This window comes from Desmodus rotundus, chromosome 2 (assembly GCF_022682495.2).
Source record: "Desmodus rotundus isolate HL8 chromosome 2, HLdesRot8A.1, whole genome shotgun sequence".
NCBI classification, from domain to species: Eukaryota; Metazoa; Chordata; class Mammalia; order Chiroptera; family Phyllostomidae; genus Desmodus; species Desmodus rotundus.
The window spans coordinates 139,704,635-139,722,551 of record NC_071388.1 but is presented as its reverse complement, the minus strand read 5'-3'; the positions used below and the strand labels follow the sequence as shown (position 1 = coordinate 139,722,551).

At 43.5% G+C, this 17,917-nt stretch overlaps 1 protein-coding gene across 2 annotated transcripts in view; it reads right to left on the bottom strand.

Annotated features, from left to right (window-relative positions):
• Nucleotides 1–1,304: 1,304 nt before the first annotated feature.
• The window catches only part of LYPD6 (LY6/PLAUR domain containing 6), a 116,661-nt gene continuing 100,048 nt past the window's right edge, over nucleotides 1,305–17,917 (bottom strand). For both annotated transcript variants that reach the window (XM_053918652.2, XM_024569729.4), the window contains 2 exons: nucleotides 6,126–6,256; nucleotides 1,305–4,199 (listed from right to left, as the gene is read on the bottom strand). In XM_053918652.2, coding sequence (XP_053774627.1) covers nucleotides 4,032–4,199; nucleotides 6,126–6,256 — 299 coding nt within the window. In that variant the 3' untranslated portion in view covers nucleotides 1,305–4,031. The remainder of the gene's footprint in view (nucleotides 4,200–6,125; nucleotides 6,257–17,917) is intronic.

The window sequence follows — 17,917 nt, the reverse complement described above, 5'->3', positions numbered from 1 at the left end:
TCTAAAATTAGCCAGACAGATAATCACCGAAAATGAAGGCTTGATTTGAAAGGCATTTTGGAAATCTGCACTGATTCTGCAACACCAAATTTGTTAGCCATCTTTATAGTTTAAAAATATCAGCACCTGTTTTCCAGTAGATTCCTGGAAAACACTCCAGGAAAGTCGTGATGCCTCATAGTCATGCCTTAGTCCTAACCCAAGGTGCTGTGCAAGCTCAGAAAAATGGCTGAATCTCTAAGGCAAGTCCTCCCAATTATAATGCGTTTTCAATATTTCAAAGAGGTTTCAATATTTCACTCCCAATAGATAAGTTAAAGGTAATGTATTGAAAACATTTGTAAAAGCTCTTTAGGTATTTCAGATAAAAATTGCTGTAATGTAGCCAAGCCACCCCATCTGTTTTTTTATACCTGGTATGCCCTAGATGTTGTTTGTAAACAAAATCTTGTAAGGGGAAAGAGATATAAAATGCCTTCATAAAAAGTGAAGGGTCCTTTTAAACGCCTCAAGCTGGGTTGCCATAGAAGTCTGTTTCAAAATCAGATTTTCTAAAAGCATAGTCCACACAAGGTGCCACCTCCACTGCACACACGGAGCTGTCCCGAAAGGTCGGTGGTGAGAGCTGCTTCGTGTCGGAATGTAAGTGACACTTTAGAGCACCAGCTGTGGCATTGACCCCAAACCTAAAGGAAACCCTTTAACTTTGGGGGATACTTCTCTTTTCCTGGAAATTTAAAAATATACAGTGTTAAAGAATAACCAGGAATCACAAGCAAGCTAGTGTTTTTCAAGGTCACTTTCAATGTCCATCATTTTACTATGAAAAATAAAACCATTTCATTGTAGAGGTGAAAATGCCATTTATACTATTCAAATATTTGTTTCCTGTTGCAAAAGAAGCCATCAAGGGAAAATGCTTTCTAGTGTGTCATCAGCAACATAATTCTTACTCCAAGAACAGAATACAATTTCAAAATAAAGAGTTAGCGGGGTGATAGCACACACACGATCTTTTTATATTTCATGATTCAACAAAGAAATGTTCTGGGGAAACCACATACTCGATTGAAAAGCCTGGTAATCTTTCTTTCTTGGATTTCTGCAGCACATACTGTCTGTGAATCATCCGGCAGGAGTGAATTCTCCTGCCTTTTCATGCATACATTTCGTGTCCTTCAACTGGAAAGTGAGCTCCTGGGAGGGAGGAAGTTCCCTATGGTGCTCAACCCAATGCCTTGTACGTGAGTGGGTGCCTGAATCACTGATTGACATGTGCCTCTGCAGGGAAGAGCCTGGAGAGATACACTTAAAACTTTTATTCATTGATTTACAAAATGTACAATATTTACAAAATTTAGGCATTAATCTCCTATTGACATGAATGCTGTGGGGAGTCTAAAAATAAATAAGTGGCACATACGTTCATATATACATCACAGCTCTTTGCACTTCAGGCCATCACCAATGGTGAGGCCAATCAGAAGGTTGAATGTGGTAGAAAAGTCAGATGATGACCAGTCCCGGGCCTTCCAAATAGACAACACTTCCGTGGCTCCTCGAGGCTGGGGATGGGAAGCAAACCACTTTCAAGGGAATAAAACACCAGCCATTCTGACAGGGATACAGGATGCACACAGCCACATCTGTTGAAAGATTATAGTGACCCTTGGGGGTGGCAGATGATACCACTGTGGACCTGGGCCCTGCACGCCAGCCAAGGAGGCTTCAGAGTGCCCATTTTCTCACTAAGAACCAACGTTTGGATGAAGTCTCTTATTGAAATCTCATGCAGTACCTGGAAGGTGTCAGTGGAGAGTGACCATGCACGAAAATGTCTTTAGATATGTACATCAAATTTTCATTGTCTTACAGCATCGTTACATGTAAGACCAGCCTGTCTCCTCTTTTAGCGAGAGGAATGAATGAGAAGACCATGCCTTCATCCCCCAAAGAAAAAACCTCCGGGAACACATGCAAATGGCGCCCTGCAGAGGCAGGACTAGACCAACTCGACGTGATAAGATGGCCAAGTTCCCGTGAAGTCAGGCCTGGAAGTTTTCCTAGGGGTGGTAGTTCCACCTTCCCTTCCTCTTCAATCCGCCTCATCCCATATAACCTAAATCAGAAGGAAAATGCTTCACGTCGTTGGGCTTCCCAGAGCCTTGGTACCTTCATCTATCAAGTGTAAATTCTAGTAATTTCTCTTACATGGTTCTTGTAGGAATTATATGACCTAACTTACGTAAAGTGCTTAGCATAGTGCCTGGCACATAAGAGGTGCTTAACAAATGTCTTGCTTTCTCTCCCTCTAATTCCCCACCCCGATTATAAGCAACTTATTGATAAGACTGCCGAACTCTGATTTAAGGCCATTTGATGCAATTTATTGTGTATCAGAGTTACCACTGTCAGTTCATATTTGGTCCCTGAGGAGGTCTCATTTCATGAGCCAGAGACAGTTTCCTGTGCAGAGCAGATGGCCCCCGACAACACCGTCCTCTTTATTGGCAATGGCTCCACTGAACTTCATGCAAATACCCCCAAACCCTGCAAAGAAACTCATACCAGTGACGGTCACCACCCAAATACTTCTGGGACCCCACCACTGAGGAAACCATGAGCAAAACCTTGAAGCCAACACATTATTCTTGCTTACAACATAAATAATTTTTTCAACACTGGTGCAAGTATTATAGATAATGTTCAATACGCATGTATCACAAGCTCTACCACTGTTGAAAAATAAGTATTCTGATTTGATTGTTTGCTCAGAATAAAGAATCTTTTACAATATATTTTAGTTTCTAGTTATGCCATACAAAAATAAATATTGTATAAATGATTTACAAGGAAGAAGAAAAAATGTAACTTGGGGTGCGAAAATATAGGAAGGATGGTGAAATTTTTACTGTCTACTTCAAAAGCAATCAGCTAAAAAAATCAAAACTTCCCATTGGGTCCCCTTACCAGTCTCACTACAACCCCACTGGTCTACCAGCTTCTCATCCTAGGATATCATGTCTTCTCTCCCTATTGATCCCCAGACAATTCAATGTAGAACTCTCCCCCTAAGATCCCTGGGGATTTGAAAGAGGAAGAATGGGGAGGGCTCTTGGGCAGCACGCATTGCAGGTGGAGGATCTGCTGAGCCACTCACTGGACCCTCACAAGGAGCTAGGCTCAACCTCCACACATTCTCCTTCCTTTCATTTGGAAATCCTCCCTCTGTCTAAATGAGCTACATCTGAGTAGAGCTACCTGACTGCTGTGGGACTCCTCCAACACCCGCTGGGCCAGGTAGAATCAGGCCAGCACAACCGGCTGCCAAATCAGGCCCAACCTCACCAATTATATGAAGAGACAAACAGCCGCTTAAGGATGCTAGTTCCATTAAATTAGGGGAAATCCTCCTGCAGCCCCTCCCCCCATACAACAAACGCTTATGAGTGCCTTTTCACCTCCCACAGAGCAAAGGGAATATGATCCTCACCACTGGGAGAGGAGTGTTAGAAAAATTAAATTGGACAAATTGCTCACTATTTTCCTGGGGACTTAGTAGGAATCTCCAAGGAAATGGCCCATTCATTTTGCAATTAAAGTTTTAAAATTCTAAAGCTATAAGCGAATTCATGATTATATTTAAACCAGTGGTCCTTTAACTTCCTCCTGAAAAACACACAACCATTCATGTTGCCTAACATCTCAGAGGGTCCCAGGACCTCCTCTGGCTCATGCACACACTCCAAATCAAGACCCCAGATCTCAGTAAATGCAGAAATATTTGTTGGACTAAAAACAAAGGCTTATGGTACAGAACTTGGTCTATTTTAGGGGCAGGCTGGCTTCGAGGAGGTCTTGGAGAAATGACTACACTGAAGCCGTGCTTGTTCCTCATGGGAAGTGGAAACGCTTAGCCAGGAAGACATCCTCCAGTGTTGCAGTAACTGTTGTCGGGCCAATGACTCATGCATGACTGTGGACCGTCAGAACCCCCAGAAATCTCTAATACACCCTGTGCCTTTGAACTGCTATAACGTGAGTCCCAACCACACCCACAAGCAGGACACTATCACTGACACGCAGTGTGGGTGCCCATTTGTCTGATTTATGGGTGACGTTGTGGCAAATGTCGCATCAGTTTCATTTCGGGGGAGTGGCAAATTACAGATGTTTCCTTCACAACAGGAAGTGCAGACCTGAAAAAAGGAGAAAAAGAGGCGTGATGAGAGGCTGGCAGATCTTGGAAGGAGGCAGGGATTTTTGAAGGAACTGTCTCCTTCATGGCAAGACTCAAATGAAAATTAACTGCTCTCCTAGGGAGACACCAACACTGCCTTTAAGGTCGGGGGATGAAATTTCATCGGGAAGCAACATAGTCACAATGACAGCCCCCACCCAAGCTTCAAGGGACATGGGTTCTGTTTTTGACCATGCCATGTGGTTACTGCCATCCAACCATGTGGTTATTACAGTTTTACACATGTCCTGGGTCTTGGCTATTCCTTCTCTGAAGTGGGGATTATAAACAATATTTACCCTACTTTTCTCAAAGAGGCTCTTTCTGACTACTTGAGGAGACTGTTAAGAGGGTAACTTCCACTTGCCACCTTCTCACAGTGAAAGGGAAGTGGCAACAACCCAGATAATTTAAACTTAAATATTTACATTCATTAGAACTGTCTGCATAATTCTCTCCATTCTCCTGGGTGAGTTAAGGTTTTAAGGGTTTTCATATGTGCGACTATTCCTGCTTCATGCAGCTTTACTTGTGGATCAGAAGGCAGAAATAAAAACCCAAAAGATTATCAACAGAAGTTATTTCAGGCCGTGGCTACACTAAGTAGAGGCCAGCAGGGTTAGCATCAACTGGGAGCTAATTAGAAATGCAGAGGCTCAAACTTGCCCTGAACTTCACAATGAGAATCTGCATTTCAACAAGATCCCCAGTGAGTCACATCCACAGTAATGTTTGCAGACTGTGATGGTAGATACCCCCCAGTCGTGATCCTGCAGAGGTGTCAGTCTGGTCACAGCTGACATGGGCTAGGAAGGCACTATGAAGTCGAGGAGAGAAACCAGGAGTCAGAAGTGAGTTTGAATTCTGTCTCTATCTCTTACTACCTGTGCGACCTGAGCATGTAATATCACTTCCGGTCTGCAACTTCCTCCTGGGTGAAGCAGCCACAATAATGACTGAGAGCCAAGCCCAGCTTTCTAGGGGGTCAGGCAGAACCCTTGGGTTTACCTACATATTTCAAACCAGGAGCGCGTAGGCAGATCATAATTTTACAATTGAATTCTTAGTGTATTTGACAAATCTCTTGAAAATTAGGTGTCCATCTTCTTGAGAGAAAGAAGCCCCACTAACAGTACCATTGCAGGTTACCCCAGCCCCCAGGAAGGCTGCCCGATGGGGAGTAGTGGGCTGACCCCAAATCAAGGCCAAGGCCAGATATATAAGCTTATATGTGCAGCCAGCTCTGATGACCAGCAGGAGTCAGGGCCATTCCCCATTCCAACCGTGAGTCAGTCAGCCTTTCTCTGATTCCCTATATTCTCTTTCAAGTCTGCCCTCGAAGTTGGTTTTAAACTGAGCGCTTCAGTACAGGCACCAGAAGGAGTTTCAGGGGAGCAAAACCCACAAGGAGATAGTTCTCTCATCACCTAATAAGACAACTCAGGAGCCTGGATACCTTCCCCAAGCCAGCATCCCACAAAAGGCACGGGCCCCACTTGACCAAAAGTGATCAAAGCTAAATTGCCTGGGCCCCCTCAGCTGAACGAGCTATTGGGACACCTGCAATGCTTCGCCATGAGGACATAATCGGTCCCTTGATCCTCTTCTTTCTGGAAGTTTTATTACTTTCTTCTGAGTGAGGAAAGGGCTTACAGTAATTTCCAATGCCCTCTTGGTGTTGTATTTCCATAATTTTTCCTATACCCTGGTATAAATCTTTATTCTTTCAGAGTAAACAGGAAAGGAAGCATCTTCTCATAATGCTGTAAGGACAGCCAAAAGCCCACCTACAAGGGAAGCGAGCACTGCCCGTGAGCACTGGCAGGCGTCTGTGGTGGGGGAAGGCTGACTCGGCGGTACCGGCCGCCCGATTTGTTGCCCAGACCTTGTGGCCTTCCTGCTCAGAGTCTCTGCAGCCCGTGGACAAGCACTCTTCCAGTGGCACGCAGCGTTTGGTGACAGAGATGCTGTTTCCTGTGACTTCCATCGTGTGCTGAGTATAGCAGTATCTGGTCTCTGTCAACAACAGAAATAAATTTTTTAATCAACATAGAAAATGTTAGCCCAACCTGCCTGAAAGGGAAACAACAGGCGCGTCAATACCGTAAGTGCTAAAAAAGCTCTAACAGCACATGGGATGTTCACTGCGTTGGGTTATGTCCAGTCCCAAAGGTGTCCCTGGGGATCCACTGAGCTCTTGTAGGAGGAGGGCCCTCGAAGACTATTGGTCTCTTTCCATAGCAGTCCCCATACGCCGAGACCTGGTAGCATCATCACTCCATGCCTTTCAACAAATTTTACCACTGGGTAGATTTTTATTTTGAGGGGAGGAGAGGTTTGGAGGCATGATTTAGGAGGTGAAAGTCACAGCAATTTTCAGGGACATGAAAGGGTGAAAAAGTTCAAAACACCTGGAGTTAAAAGACAAGAAGTTAGGTAAAAAGATCTTCAAGGAAATAAGACTATACAGCAGAGGCTGGGGTGTGTGCATACGTGTGCGTGTAATAGCGCTTCTGAAGTTAAGGGCAGAAAGAGCAAAACTAGATTCATTGTATCTGAAGCGAATGACTTTATCCAAAAGGAAGAACTTCTTGTCTAGGAGCACAGCTGGATGTTAGAATTCATTACAGAAGACAACTAACCCAACGAAGTAGGAACCCACACTGAGGACCATTGTTTTCCTCTTGCATGATTTCAGTGCCTTTCCAGGAGCGTAGCTGGAGAAAGACCGTGAAGTGAGTTTCTAGAGGCCTGCCAAAGTCTTAGAAGTCTAAAAACTTGAGAGTTCTTCTAAAATTCCAGAAGAATTTTTTCATTTGTAATTTAAAGTCTAAAGAAAAATGGCTCTGTCGATGTAATTTTTTAAGTCCTCCAGGCGGTGTTCAGCTTTCCGAGCCTGGGGTTTAGTTGAATGCTCCTGTTCCACTTTCAGACTGAAAAAGAAAATGAGTAATTCCTAAGAAATGTCACTGAGCTGTTTTTCATCCATATCTTGGACCTAACATTGCATACTTTATACATTTTGGATATTTAGTGGCTAATATGGAATTATGACCTTCTACAGTATTATTTATTAGGCCATAAAAATCCCCCTCCCACCAGATTCTGTCATAATTTTGGCAGCTTTTAACCAAAGCATTAATGTCCAGGGAAGAAAACTGAAAAACTTGAGCATGCCTCATCCACGCCGCACTGACACGTCCTAGGAGTCAAGGGAGTCCAGGAGTGGCAGCCACATTCCTAGACACTGCACCTTCCCGGAGCCTGAGCAGCCTCCGACTGAGTCTGGCCGAGGGGCAACGACTTTCCCAACGGGTTATGCTCTTGCTGGGTGTGCATGGGCGGGGTCTGTGTCAGGGCCCTCCCTCAAATGCTGTCCCTACAGGGCACACTGACCAGAATCTGTCAGCTACAATCAGGTCACCAGGCAGACCCTACCTGGCTCAGGATCCTAGAGAGTGGGGTCAGGAAGGTCACCTATGAACTTATTTAAAAAAAACTGGAAAGCCCATAATATTTTAAAATTGGAGTGATTGTTTTTCTGATGAAGGGGAGGTGGCAGCTCTCCCTGGACTTTTGCTTTTTTTTTAAAGCCTTTGACAGGTTTGAACACATGGAGGCCCAGACCTGAGCAATACACCACGTCTTCCAAAGAGGACTGGTTTACTTCTCTGGCCAGACTTGGTCATTTATGGCCCTGATAGGTAAACCTTTCCCTCCCCCACCCCAGTTTCAGATGTCCAAGAAAGCAATAAAAAAGGAATGTTCTTATCTCCGCCTTCTCTTCAGCAGACAACCAGGAGGAACTGCCAGAGGTTTTATTGTTCCCAATGTAACTCTCAGCAGATAAGACCACAGGTTTATGGAATCATAACATACTTTCAGTTTGGGAAATTACATTTGTCCCCCAAGGAGTGAATTATCTTGTTTTAACTGAGCCTTAGAATAACAACTGGTGAGCCTGATACAACTATCTTCTGTTCATACGTTTATGTCTATGACGAACTCTTTTAATTTATTAATTGGAAGCTTATTCCACTGAATGAAAGTAGAGACAACGACTGATGAACCTCTTCCCTTTTATTCAGGAAAATATGCAAAAGCCCTGTTCCTAATAATCCAATTCTTATCATTCTGGGGGGAGAAGTGATGATCAGTGACGAAGCCAGATAAGGATTTTTGTCACACTTCACCAAGGCCAATCCATAACACAAAGATATATTGAAAATACCATCAATCCCTTAAAAGTATCCATTCCACTTCTTATCTTACAAAACTCCTAGCTGAGTTATAAAGTGTTAAAGTAGAAAAAGGTTCGGCAGTTAAATAAATTTGGAAAATGCTCAAATAAAGTTGAACAAGTTTCTTTAGCGCGCGACTAACGTGAGCCTTGAACTTGTACTGTGATCTCCGAGGCAGGGAGGAGCAAGCAGAGTTTCCCGAGCAGAACTAGGGGGACCACATGCGGCTTATCGCTGGACTGTAGAGTTGATAAAAACTGAGTTTCAGCCACAGAGCACCGCTCTCCATGCATTTTGAATAATCCTTGGGTTAGTAATGAGGTTATGTGAGAATCAAGCCTGCTGATAACTTCACACTAAAAGGATTTCAAAGGCTTTTATCTAAAAGATAAAAGATGGATTTGAATTTCTACCAAGTTAGTTTGGGCCTCTAACAATCTTATATTCTACACTGCATGGTATTCCCAGAGGCTGTGAAACAGGTCTTTTACTGTGAGATTCACAGGCATTCAAGGAAAATCAGAACTGAGTAAGAAAGCTTAATCAACTATTGGAAGACACAAAATATCATTTTCACGAAATTCACACAGATATCCACACAAATTCCCTAATCTAGCTCTGAAACTTAAAAAAAAGTTTCAAAGCTAAAATGTGAATTTCCATTTACTCATCAACATTCAGTTTCCAACAACAGAAACTGTATCAAAACAAAGACAAATAAAATGATTTGAATTAAAATGAGACATTAAAAGTGACCAACTCTCAGGAAAAAGGCCTTCTTGCCACTCAGTTATTCTCTGTGGCTCTAGTTTTGGTTTCTTTGTAAACATCTAATTATGAAAGTGATGCTAGAGAACCATTCACCAGGTGCAAAAAAATTAATGGGAGGAAAATCACTTTAATCATAATATTACCAGTTATACTGAAAACTAAATTAAAGGCTAGTGGCGTTGGCAGCACCCTCCATCCGATTCCTTATGGTGCACGCAGCCCTTCACAGCCTGCCCCGCTCCTTCCAGTTCCCTCTCATCAAGGACTGCTCACCTAAGTGTTCAATTCGATGCTTTTCTCCTCTGTCTGATCCCCTAGAACTTCTCTGCAGTTCCAGGTTCTGCTATGTGTAATCTCCTCTGCGGATGCCTTGCCCTGGATGAGACAGCTTTGTCACATCTCTGGTCTCTTCACTTCCAACTTTCCCTAACCTGAGTGTCGATATTCTCCCAAGATCAGTTCTTGGACCTCCTCTCACTCAAGTAGCCTCATCCAACCTCCAATGACATATCTTCAGTCTGATTCTCTCTCCCAGGCTAGAGAACCAAATTTCTAACTGCTTCGTGTTAATCGCCAGCAGCACTTTGCACCTCACATGTCTCAGACCAATTCCATCACCTCTCTCCCCCTTGGCTCTGTTTATCTTCCTGTGTTTCTACTTCAGGAAAGGGCATCCTGAGATGCGGCACCTCTGTCTTGGACTAGAAACTTCGGAATCAGCTCAGACTTCTCTTGCCAAGCTGGGTGTCTCTAAGTCTTCTGAAATGTCTCCATTTTCCTTCCAGGCTTCTCTGTTCCATTTTCCATTTCCCCAATACAGGCCTCAATCATTTCCTGTCTCCTTTGCCTCCGATCTCTCTCCTTTCTAACGCAGGTGCCAGATGCCCAGCCACCAGACAGATTGCTGAAACTGAGGTCGATCATGCCCCTCACTGCTACAAGAGCATGAGTAACATAAAATCATGAATGACCCCTAAACGTCAAGGCGCCCTGGCTGCTTCCTGCTGGGTGTGTTTGGCCTACCTCTGTGGCCCTCGCTCTGTGTCAAGAGTACAGGAGTAACTGCTTCCCTGCGAGAAGCATCAATTACACGTGTAACTCAGATCTTGGTGTGAAACCCAGCCCTTATTATTACACAAAGTTCTCGTTCTAGACCTCAGACTACCCATCGTTGCCAACTAGACGCCTTGAGCGACCGTGACACAACGTCTGCATGTTCTTCACAACAATAATTTTCCCCCTCCTCTGCTCCTAGGAACCCGATGTCCACCAAGGCTCAGACCAAGTGACGTGAATTCTGCGAAACCGCCCTTGATCTTCCTCCCAACCAGGCAGCCCTTCCTTAGCTTCCTTGATTGGTATGCTTGCCTTTACTTCTAGGTCAGGGTTTCTCAACACTGGCACACCGGCATATTTTTTTTGCTGATTTTGTTTGTCTTTTTAATGAAGCTTTACATTTTGATATAAGTGCAGATTCACATGTATGTGTACGAAATAACACAGAGTGACCCCATGCACGCTTTATCCAGTTCTCCCTGAATGGTAAGATATTTCAGAACTGTAGTATCCCCATCGGAGTACTGACATTGATGCAGTCTAGAGAACATTCTGTCTGCACAAGAACCCCTCGTGTCAACGTTTTATGTCAACTCTCCCCTTCTGTTCTCACCCCCTCCTTAACTTTGGCAACAACTAATCTGTCCTCCACTTCTAGAATTTCATCGTTTCAAGGACGTTACATAAGGGGAATCACACAGTATGCAAACTTTGGGGACTGAGCATTTCCACTCAGCCTAATTCACTTGAAAATGTGATGAACAATTAGTTAATTTTTATTGCTAAGTCATAGTCCATGCTACAAATGTACCAAAATTGGCCTAACCATTCACCCACTGAAAGGATATCCAGGTTGGGGATATTATTAATAAAGCTCAACATTTGTGTAGAAGCTTTTGTGTGAACTTAAGTTTTCAGTTCTTTGAGATAAATGCTTAGAAGTGGAATTACTGGGCTGTGTGGCAGTCCGCGTTCTCCAGCGCGGCTGCGCCATCTATGCCCCCACCGGCAACGTATTGGTCGTCTAGTTTCTTCCCGTTCTCACCAGCATTTGGTGGTAGTGTCATTTTTTTTAAATTTTAGCCCCTCTGACAAGTGTAACAGGGTATCTCGTGTTTTTAATCAGCATCTTTCTAAGGGCTAATGATGGTGAATATCTTCTCATGTGCTTATTTGCCATCTGTTATTTTCTCTGATGAACTATTTTTTCATGCTTTTTGCCCTTTTCTTAGCTTATCTTCCTGTTGAGCTTTGACAAGTCTTTATATATTTTAGATACCAGTCCTTTGTCAGATATGTCATTTGTAAAGTTTTTCTCTGTAGTTTGACAGTTCGTTCTCCTAACAGGGTCTTATGCAGCACAAAAGTTTTACATTCCGATGGAGTCCACTTTATCAGTTTTTCCTTTTATGGACTGTGTTGTGTATATCAAGTCCAGGAACTCTCCCAAAGATTTTCTCTTGAGTTTTTTCTAAATGTCATATAGTTTTATACGGAACATTTATGTCTGTGATTCACTTTGAGTTAACTTTTGTAAAAAGTGTTAGACTTAGGTTGAGGTACTCATTCTTTTCCCCTTGGGTGTCCAATTGCTCCAACACCATTTGTTGAAAGGCTCTTTCCTCCACCGGATTGCACTTGTGTCCGTATCAAAAATGGTGTTGAGGGTCTCTTTCTGAGGTCTCTGTTCCTAGAGACCGTTAATTTGCCATTAATCTAGGTTTCCACCCCTTCCCCCCAGTACTACCACCTTAATCACTGCAGCCAGGTGATAAATCTTGTAAAGAGAGTAGATTAACCCCTCTCACTTGGATTCTCTTTTTTTAAGTTGTTTTAGCTATTCTACTTTCTTACCTTTCCATATAAGTTATAGACAAATCTTGTCTGTATCTACATTCTTGCTAAGATTTTGACAGGAATTATGTCAAACCTACCTATCAGTTTGGAGAGAACTGACATGTTTACTACGTTAAGTCTTTTAATTTGTGAATATGCTCTCTCCATTTATTAGTTTCTTGATTTCTTTTTTTAGCATTTATACTTTTCAGCATATATACCCTGTACATGTTTGGTTAGATTTACTTCTAAGTATTTATTTTTTGAGCAACTATATATGTCATTATATTTAATTTCAGTGACATTCATTAATCGATAATACATATAAATACAATTGAGTTTTATGAGTTTATCTTAATATCTTGTGAGCTTGATGAATTTACTTACTAGTTCTGGAAGTTTTGTTAGAGTTGTTGGGATTTTCTACATGTCATCTGTGGTAAGAGATGGTTTTATTTCTTCCTTTCCAACCTACATGACTTTTATGTCCTTTTCTTGCCTATTGCATCAGGTCGAACTTTCAGCAACATGTTGGATTTGAGCGAATAAACCAGATTACACTTTACACATGGTCAGTAGTTAAAATGAAAGTGAGAAGACACAAGCATCAAATGGAGGCTTCCTATCTGAGGCAATTCTGTTAACAGGAAATACCTGGACAAAAGCACTGTGAACTGGAGTAGGCTAGATGCTCTCAGAATACAAGGGGGGAAAATCTTGTTAAGGCTGATAGAACACTTGGTTAAAAAAATTGCTTGAAAAATTCAAATTAAAGAATAAATCTGAAAATCACAGTGCCAGCTGAGATGAACTAGCTTGGACCATCTTAACAATAGCAACAACAACATAAACAATAGAATAAAATTAAAATAGCTGGATAAAATTAAAGCACCCAAAATCTGTGTGAAAGCACAGAACTGCCGAGGCAGATAGGATTTGAAGAGTAAGGCACCAGCGAAATGGACAACGCACTGAGTTGAGCCTGACACTCTACACCCGTTCTCTCCCCGAGGCACTGCACGGGAAGACAGGCTGGGGAGCCGAGCAGAGAGCCCTGCTAAGGGGCAGAGAAGCTAAGCAGAGCCTTTGTCAGTCTCAAGGGAGCTGGGAGGCACAAACAGGAATCCGGAGCTCGCAGGGCAGCCAGGAAAAAAAGGAAATACAGAGAACTGAGGCCGACGGTCTCCTTGTAGAATTCTAGGTGGGCAGTTATTTTCTTTCAGCACTTCTAAAACGTCATTCCATTAACTTCTAGCTTCTACTGTTCCTATTGATACTGAATGTTGGTGAGGTTGTGCAGCAACTGGCCTTGCAGGCACTGCTGGGGAGAGCATAAGCTGGTACAGCCAGACTGGGAAACTGCTAGGCGGCAACTAGCAAAGCCTCAGCGCACAGGCTGCATAGCCGGGAACCTCACCTCTTCGGCCAGACCTAGCAGAAATGACACATCTGTGTACCAGAAGACATGTGCAAGAATGCTCATCATATTTAAAAACCGGAAGCACTCCAAATGTCCATCAATAGTAGAAGAGACGAAGTTTAGCATACTCATGTAATAATCTACAATTCATCTGTGAGAAAGAACAATTTTACTGCCCACAGAAACATATATAATGTGGGAAAGAAAGGAGTACATTCTGTGTGATTCTATTTATACAAAGCTCAACGATAGTAGTCGCAACTGTGTTACCTTTGGGAGGTGGGTGTAATGACCGAGGACTCCAGTGGCCTTCTTGGGTTCAATTGCTTAATGTGGGTGCAAACACCCAGCGTGTTCATTTTGTGAAAAGTCAATGAGCTCTGCACTTTTGATCTAGTCACTTTCTCATACATATGTTAAACTTTAATAAAAACATTTTAGCTGTATAAAAAGGAGGAAGTCTGAGACTTCCATTTAGCCATATGACAAGACAGAACATCTGAATATCAGCTCGCTACATAGCAGCAAGAGTGCTGAATAACACGTAACCAATAGCTTCTGTAAACATACAAATGAACTCTCCAGAAAGCAAGGGGAATCCCAGGGACCAACACCGCTTTCTCTACCCTGAGATGACTTGGAGGGTTTTATTGAGGAATAATAAAAGCTGCAGGGCCTGGGGTCCTCCTGGGGGTTAGATCTATAATAGAGACCCTGCAGAAGGGTAGAAATCTTGAAGGGCTAATTCTGGGTGTAACAGTGGCTAAAAGAGACAAAAATCTACACTTGGGCAAAGTAAAACCAAAGGGTTGTCTGTCTTACCTTGGGCTCTATCTGAAAAAAATGCCAGCAATAAAGAGCCTTTCCTAAAAATGCGTGACCACAGGCCTGTCTTCAGTGGAGCTGGGGAGCACATTTATACTTCCTGCTTATTCCAGATAATGGACATAGCAAGAGTCATCAGGGACATGCCCAGGTCTTTCTTCACTTTCACAGAAAAACAGTGAGCAGCAGAGAAGCTGGGACCAAAAGGACCCCTGTCCCTCCATTTCAAGATTTCTCTTGGTCTGATTTTATATCAGTGATAATTTCAAATGAAGAATTTGCCTTAGAGGGAGACATCTGCACTTCATGATTAAAAAGGAACATTACATCCTGGAGCCTTACATAGCCTCTACAGAACAAGCCTTTTTAAAAACTGTTTTTGACTTGCCATTTAATTCCAGAGACTCCTGAACACTTACACGGTCCCTCTCTCTCAAGGAACTTTTCATCTTGCAGCACAGATAAAAGTCACAGGCAAAAGAACGCATGGATGTGAGCGCATGACATTCAACTCTTGTTTTCCTTTACCAGTTCTTTCAACTGGTCCCTTGTATGATACCATTTCAAGACCCTTTCCCATTCTCATTCACAAAGTCAAGTAAATTGCAGAGTTATAATAAGCAGTTGATGAAATTTAGGTTATGGCAAAGGAATTACTCAGGGACTAAAGACTAAACAGAAGCCTAGCAAGGGAAGTGACATGACCAGTTATGAAGGGCGTCTCAAATTCTCATGTCTAGGGAGGGAGCGCGGTACCAGGCATCTGTAAGTGCCAGAGGCAACCACAAAGTCATGGAGGAGGCGGGTACTTACATAACACACATTTTGAACGCTGAGAGTGACAACGAACCTGAGCTAGCTAGGAGGGGCTGGCTGATGCCACCACTGCCCGTCACAGTGACTCTAGTTAGGGAAAGGCTTTCTTGATGTTTATTTGGCCAAATGATGGCACACAACCAGTCTGTTGGATTTGTAAGCAAGCTTTACCTCGGCTGCTAAAATACAGTAAATCTCTACATGGATCAGCCACATGACTGAGTTTAACTTTCAAACATTCTTGAAATTCAGGCGTTCCCCTAAGCAATTTGGGATATGGGCTTATCCCATTGAGATAAGATTAAATACTCACATAAAATGGTTTCTTCACTTTCACCAAGTTATTTTCACATCATGTAATAATTAAAACCTACTTAAACATGCCATAAAATAAACAAACAAAAAACCAGGGATGCTGCAGGAAGCTGGTATGTTTTTTCCCATAGCAGCTACTGAGCTGCCCTTCCTAAGCCTGTTGGTAGCCCTACAGCTGCTTCAAACAAACTCATAATAAACAGAAAAAAACAAATCTAGGATGAATCCGTAGTTTTTAGTAGTTAGACACCTGTTATATTTTAATCTAAGAATACTGATGCTATTTTCATTGTTTAAAAACTCTGGAGAAAACCTAGAAGGAAGGACACATGGCTGATGGGCAGCGGGGCTCCTTACCTGATGTCCAAGTTCCCACAAAAATAACCCGGCTCCCCTGTTTGTTCCCACCCACTCTGCTACAAACTGGTTGCTACACCCAGCTCAGGTCTCCCCCCATCCACCGAGCACTTTCAGGGAATCCTGTCCCCCCGTCTTTGCTCTGAGTGACTTCCATGGAGACATGTCCTCTTCCCTCTTCCACCTCCCCTGCCCACTTGTAGGGCTGTTGCCCTCTCCCTAACCCAGGATGCTATCACCGCCCACCGCAGCCCGCAAACAGAAGATCTCCCCTTAAACTCCCACAGCATTTAATTGGGCACTTGCCTTTGTCCTCCTATTTTTGACATTTGATATATTCTGATCTTATCTCCCCAGCTAAGCTGCACGCTCCTTGAAAAAAGAAACCCGATTCCTATTTTTCACTGCATAATCCCCCAAAGGGCCTGCGTTCTGCATCATGAACCTCGAGGCAGCACTTTCCATTTACCCCCATAAACTTAAGGACAAGAAGATTAAAGTAGGAGAGGAAAAAAGGGAAAGGAGAAGTTGTGTAAAAGATACTTTGGGGTATCTGCACTTCGGAAGGATAGACTTTGACCTCAAAAGAAAATATAAAGATAGAGCTTCCCCAGTCACCTGCGTTTTTCTCCGTGACAGGGATGCACGTGTACACCATCAGACTGGGCCTGGGCCTCCCTCAATGGCAGCCCAAAGCCCGAGAGAGCCCCAGTCCACAGTGCCTCCTTTTCTTCTCATCGTCTCTGTTGAGGCAATGCTGAGAGAAGCACTTCCCGTACAGCAGCTCTGCGTGGAAAAGCTAACCTGCCGGCTTTGTCCCAACAGGAACCAGCCCACAAGTTATGTGCTACACAAGCAAATCGTCCTATTTTAGTTCAGAGTCACTGGTGGTTCTCAAACGTTACTCCCTACGAGAACCATGGGGGAGCTTTGGAAACTCCTTATGCTCAGCCACACTCCACACCATTTAAATGCGAATCCCTGGGAATGGCTCAGGCATCAGTGTTTTTAAAACTTTACTGCATGATTGGAATGTGTTGCCAAGTTTGGGAAGCAGTGGTTTCAGCAGGTCCATCAGCAGCCCACTCAAATGTTCATTCTGCGGTGGAATGTTAGAGAACATGAGCAAGTGACAGCAGAAGGCAACGCAGGCGGGACTCATCTCTGACTCCCGGAGTGGCTGCACAGCTAGCTTATGGTTAAGCTGGTCTTTAGTGTCTCCACGTTTTTCTCTTCCCTGTGCTCTTTCCGTTTAGCATCTCTACCTCAAAGTAAACAAGAGGCATCTAGAGATGACAATACTACATTACACTTCTTACAAGTGGGGAGAGGAGCTCCCAGTGGTTCTTGCCCCTGCTGTTCATGAGAATTACATGGGATACGTAAAATGCACTGCGCAGAGAGGCTGGCTCAATTTGTGTGGAGCTGTGGTTCTTAAAGTGTGGTCTTGAGCCCAGCCGCTTCTGCATCACCTAGACACTCTCCAGAAACGCAGTGTCTAGGGCCCCATCTCAGACTTCCTGAATCAGAAACTCGGCAGGAGGGAGGGCAAGGGTAGGGGAAGAAATCTGTGTTTTAAGAAGCCTTCCACGAAATGATGATCATGCTGAAGTGTGAGACCCACTGGTGTAGGCAGGGCACACACAGGTTCTTGTGATTTTGAAGAGACCCGCAGGAATTACTACTACTGGACAGTCCAGGTGAGGACTCCTGGATTCAACAGTACCGGCTTAGGTGCTTAGGTGGCTGACGCTCTGTTTCTTCACTGCAGTTTGCAGGCTCTCCCAGGGCCCAATCCTCCATAAGAGTGCCTTTCACTGGGGTCCGTATGAGAACGTTTGCCTCATGTTAAAAAATAGTAGATTTGGTGTGGGTGTGTTCAGTCATTTTAACAACTGACTTAGATCAGCAGTGAAGCCCATGTAACTACTGGCTCAAACCTTGGTTAAGAAAATGCCTTCCCCATCATCACCCCATCCCATGAACTGACTTTGTTCCAAAAATAAACTCACCAATCAACAGTGACTCGGCAGCCAAAAA